At 37.9% G+C, this 6,000-nt stretch overlaps 1 protein-coding gene across 1 annotated transcript in view; it reads left to right on the forward strand.

Moving 5' to 3' along the window:
- LOC145671275 (28S rRNA (cytosine-C(5))-methyltransferase-like) overlaps positions 1-4,814 on the forward strand; it is a 49,399-nt gene extending 44,585 nt beyond the window's left edge. Inside the window, exon 6 of the mRNA XM_081740216.1 lies at positions 4,219-4,814. Coding sequence (XP_081596342.1) covers positions 4,219-4,718 — 500 coding nt within the window. The 3' untranslated portion in view covers positions 4,719-4,814. The remainder of the gene's footprint in view (positions 1-4,218) is intronic.
- Positions 4,815-6,000: the final 1,186 nt, after the last annotated feature.

A 6,000-nucleotide genomic window follows, 5' to 3' on the forward strand; every position in this document is an offset into this window, starting at 1 on the left:
CTCTGTAGTACGGACAAACTTTTTTGTCCCAACAAAAATATATTTATTACTAGCATCGATTACCCGCTTCACTGGGTTAAAATAAGAGTTTTAAATGCACAACTCCTAATCTCGTGTGTTTGGTGCCCGTAAAATAAGCTGTTTTTGTTTTTAGTGGCGTGGATTTAAACCGCATCGGAAGTATCAGTGTTCATCTCAGTGATTCCGAGTGGATTCGACACTAATATCGGTCATTTTCGATATATATATATATATATATATATATATATATATATATATATATATATATATATATATATATATATATATATATATATATATATATATTGGTCTAGGAATTAATTCGTGCGGTTGGTACGCACACATTGAAGCTGTAGTACAAACACAAAATACATAAATACCTTAAGAAAAATATTGTCCATCGCTAGCCACCACTTTCGCCCATCTGTCAGGCAATGTTCGGATTCCGTGGCGAAAGAAGTCCTCATACTTGGAAGCGACCCAGTCAGAGACCCATGTTTCGATATCTTCTGAAGAAGTAAACCGCTGTCCAATCAAATCGTTGTTCATGCAATCGAACAAGTAGTAGTCCGAAGGAGCAACGTCTGGTGAATACGGCGGGTGGGGTAAAACTTCCCATCCGACATTTTCTAAATAGGTTTTGACCGGTTTTGCGACATGTGGGCGAGCGTTATCATGTTGAACAATAAGTTTATCATGTCTGTTCTCCCATTCTGGTCGTGTTCGGGCCAGAGCTTGCTTCAAACGCATTAATTGTCGTCGATAACGTTCTCCATTCATAGTTTCACCCGGTTGCAGCAGCTCATAGTACACCACACCTTTCATATCCCACCATATGCACAGCATAACCTTTGCACAGTGAATATCTCGTTTTGGTTGTGATGGACCTGGTTCACCTGGTTTCACCCAGGCCTTTTTTCGTTTAGGGTTCTCGTAATGGATCCACTTCTCATCACCCGTAATAATTCGATGCAGAAACCCCTTTCTGCTCTGTCGTTGAAGCAGCAATTCGCAAATGGTTTTTCGTCTTTCAACGTCTCTGTCTTTCAGTTCATGTGGAACCCAATGTGACATCTTTTGAATCATTCCCATGGCTTTCAAGCGTTTGGAGACTGTTGTTTGATCAACGCCTAATGCTGCTGCAAGTTGTTCCTGCGTTTGACACGAATCCTGCTCGAGCAATGCTGTCAATTCTTCGTCTTGAAATTTTTTTGGCTGTCCAGCTCGCTCTTGGTCTGCCAAGCCGAAATCACCACTTCTAAACCGTGCAAACCACTTCTGACACGTTCGCTCAGCTAGAGCATGGTCACCATACACTTCCACCAAAATACGATGACTTTCAGTCGCACTTTTCTGCATGTTAAAGTAATGCAACAGGACACCCCGCAAAAACACTTTATCAGGCACAAATTGCGCCATGCTCACTTAACTACAAACTGGTGTTGTTGACGCTTTAATCCACTGCCCTATACTACGAACGATACGCGATGACAGGGGTTTGCAACACATGTGTGGATACACGGAACTGTGGGACGCTCCGTTCGTTGCGCCATCTCTTGTCCACCCGCACGAATTAATTCCTAGACCAAATATATATCCTCCCCTCTCTCAAGTTGCGTGGCTGAGTTTGGATTTAAGTGACATCGGAAGTGTTACTGTTCATCTCAGCGACCCCAAAAACTATGGATTCGACGCTAATATCGGTCATTTTTAATATCTCCCCTTCCCGAACTTCATCTATGTTGAAAATTTGATCGAGATCGGTCAGGAGGTTCAAGAGTTATTAAGTGACAAAAACAGTCACTTTTATTTTCATTATATATATATATATATATATATATATATATATATATATATATATATATAGGTTGTTTCAGATAAAACGTCCAGTGCTTATAAATCCGAAACGGCTGAGAATAAAAAGATGAAACAAAAACTGAGATAGGAAAATGTCATAGGGCACATCACATGGTGTAGTTGTGGTGACCTCCAGGGCCCACCAAGGGGGCCTAGGGGCCAACTTCGAATTTTCAAATGGGAACATGTATTGAATCATACCTCATTCAATAGTCCTTGATAAACGAAACAATTTTTGTAGGAAACAATTTTCGATTTGGGCCACCGTTTTCAAAATGGCCGCAAAAAGTGGTTCCTGTATCATAAAACGTCCAGTGCTTATAGGCCTAAATCAGAAACGGCTGAAAATAGAGAGATGAAACAAAAACTGAGATATGGAACGATGATAAAGCATATCAAGTGGTGTTGTTGTGGTGACCCTCAGGGAACTCCGTGAAAGGGGTCCAGGTGTCAACTTCAAACTGATACAGAACATTTTGCGGCCATTTTGAAAACGGTGGCCCAAATCGAAAATTGTTTCCTACAAAAGTTGTTTCGTTTTTCAAGGACTATTGAATGAGGTATGATTCAATACATGTTCCCATTTGAAAATTTGAAGTTGGCCCCTGGGCCCCCGTGAAGGAGGGCCCTGGGAGTCACCACATGTGCCCTATGACATTTTCCTATCTCAGTTTTTGTTTCATCTTTTTATTCTCAGCCGTTTCGGATTTAGGCCTATAAACACTGGACGTTTTATGATACAGGAACCACTTTTTGCGGCCATTTTGAAAACGGCTGGACGTTTTATCTGAAACACCCTATATATATATATATATATATATATAATCTTTCTATTCCTCTCTTCTACATTGCACCGTCAAAGTGAAATGAAAGCCATCCCAGACCCAAACTTCATCTATGTTGAATAACGGACAGGAATTCTCAGCTCATAATACTTACATATAACGCAGATAATGCTTCAATAAATTTTCTAGAGTTTGAGAATAAATCTTCAATTGATCTGTTCAAGTGATCAGCAGTTACAAGCGAAGTTCCATTAGAAACTAATGTCCAGGATTACATGACAGCAACTATTGAAGGTTTTTTTCCCCCCGATAAATTTATAAACTGCCGTAATTGGTTAGCTCTGTCCACAGTTTCGGTATTTAATATATTTAATAATAATGTTGTGTGTTCTTATTGAGTTAGTTGTATTTTTAATACAGTCAGTAAGCGAATTAAGGGACTTCTATAGAGGTGTTATGTGTATTTCAGAAGAAAATTACCACAAACTTATTATATCATGCAGTACACGTCAATATAAACACATACCCAGCGATAGGTATACTTCTGTTTCTTTACAGAGAGAGACTTTTCCCTCGAACAATGAGTACAGTATTTCGATATTACAGTATTTCGAGTCTTCAGTGATCACAGAAGCTCGCTCACTTCGTTCCTCATCATGAACATTTGGGCAGCCTTCTTTAAAGTCACTAACTCATTTCCGTACCATTCCATCGCTCATAATGTTTTCTCCATATACTTACTAACCTGGCGATGGATTTCGGCCGCTTTCAAACTTTTAGCACTAAGAAAACGAATCACAGTGCGTGTTTCACAGTCGGGTGAATTCTCAATCGGCAGAGGCATTTTAACTACTCGCAAACAAACGTAACCACGGTGGAATGTTTCCGTAATGATGTCACTGGCTTGCCAACAGATGTAGGTACACAGCGCATATCCTCTGAATACCGACTACAGTACTGCAGCAGCCGAATTTCAAAACGTTACTTACTTAAAAAGCACGATCGGTCGAAAACTATCTCTCTCTCTCTTACATATATATATGGACCACGCGGTTCGAGCACAAATCTTTTTCCGAATAATTTCTCAAGTTTCCGATAATTTTTTCCCACAGCTTACGTACAATATGTTGGAGTACCAACGCCCATGGGTCAACTGTATGCCCATGTAGTAATATAACACTATGTTATGAATTAGTGGTAATAATAAGTTAGTTTGAAAATAAATAGTGTGCTGTATACTTTATTTGTACTACACTGTACGTGTACAGAATATATAAAATTATAATCCGAGAAAGCCTCAACCCCACCCAACTCGAATTACCAGGACACTACTGTAGTGGGTAAGTTGAGTGATATTTACACCAATGGTGAATGGTATTCAATATGTAATGTTATACAAAAGAAAAACTTAGTTGATAATCTGGATCTCTGTTTTCCCCATTTGTGGTACTGCTAATAAGTACTAGTTTCATTTAATCAGTTAAACAAGCAAACATTATTATGAAAACATGTCTGACATGCTGATGTTTGTTATGCTTGTTTTCTTGTTTTCCAGGTATGGTGAACCGCATTCCAGTACCAGACCAGGATACAGATCTCGAAAATCGTTTATTCCGATTGCGTGGCATGCAGGTCTCTTTATTAAATCATGCACTCTCGTTTCCTAATGTGAAGAGAGTAGTGTATTCGACGTGCTCACTGTATTGTCAAGAAAACGAACATGTAGTTTCAAGAGCTTTAGAGAACTGGCAACATAGATATCAGGTAGTGAAAGTGTTAGAGAATACGTGGATTAACAGAGGATCCGAATCGATTCAATATGGGTCAGAGTGCTTGTATGCGAGGCCAGAGGTCGATATGACTAACGGTTTTTTTGTTGCTGTGTTTGAACCGATCGGAAAGAAGAAAAATAAAATGAAAAAGAAGAGAAAACAAAAAGATGACGAGACAACGTTAACAGGAGAGAATTTAGGTGGAGAGGAAGTACCAGAAAAGCACAAAAAGAAACAGAAGAAACGGAAAAAAGAAAAAGAGGGATCAGCGTACGAAGCATAAAACTAAAGCGAAGCAATATGATAATACTGTGTGCCAGAATTTGTATGAGTTAAGTTTGTGAGGTGATCTTTTTAATAAAAATAATAAAATAAATTGTTAACTCATTATTATTTAAAGCTGCCTCATTTATTATGCATTTTAAGATACAAAATGTTGTAATTTAAGTTCATAGTTGACTTTCGATTACTTAGTTTTAAAATATAAAGATTAAACAAAAGGTAATAACAATAATTTGTAGAGATTAATTTTTATCCCCTGTCAATTTGCTCTTTTCCTCAACTTTGTAGCATAGTATGTTTTGTAAATAACCAGCTACTAGAAAAGTTGTTATATTGAGGTATGTCTGTTTTCTACAGAGCCAAGAAATTGCTGAAAAGTCTATTTTCTTATTAATTAGCCTAAATATTAACTAGGTAAGCCTTATACTAAGACAAAAAACACGAAGTGTAACTTGTTTTGTTAAATTTACATTTGTGGGTTACAAGAGAACAGTAAAATAGAATGAAATATCTAATAATCTTCAACCTAGAAACCTTTTATGACCATTGTAATATTTTCGTTGACCTGCCCATAGACTACTTCGGTAGTAAGATCTTTTTAAGAAGGTGAATTCGTCAAGAAGTGGAAACAGTAATTTAATAATTGAAAATTCAAGTAAAGCATAAGGTAAGTACTTTATTTACAAAATTCTAACACTACCTTCAAAATCTCGTTGTAACATTCATTATGAAAGATGAGATTTTGTTTTAATTACCTTAACAAAAATTGTATACAGGATGAGTCAAAAAATCTCCTACCACCCATTGTAAATTGAAAGCAAATGTAGATAGTCGGAATTGGTAATTGTAGGAGCAGGTTAGGCCGAGGGGGAACCTTTATGGGACGTGTCAGGTGAACGACCGCCATCTTGCTGTCCGCCATTTGAATCGAAAAAGGTTTGAATGGGAAGGGGATCATGTAATATATGAAACAGGACTACAATTTTAAGAGAATCTCAATGGCGTAATCAGATATAACATAACTGTAATAATTCTGAAACCATAATCACATGAAACATTTATTTCTTATTTCCAGGTGCTGAACTATGCCATTAGCCAAAGCCGACCGCATCGAGATCTTCAAGATGTTGGGTGGTAGAAGTACCTGTGCTGTAGTTCATGATTTCAATGAAATGTATTTTCCACATACTCGTGTTTTGCACGTTGCAGTGGCACAGTAAGTGACCAAGTCCGAAGAGACGGATACAGTCGAGAACAGGCCACGCTTAGGTAGGCCCAGAACT

This window comes from Thermobia domestica, chromosome 15 (genome assembly GCF_964235325.1).
Source record: "Thermobia domestica chromosome 15, izTheDome1.hap1.1, whole genome shotgun sequence".
In the NCBI taxonomy this organism is placed as follows: Eukaryota; Metazoa; Arthropoda; class Insecta; order Zygentoma; family Lepismatidae; genus Thermobia; species Thermobia domestica.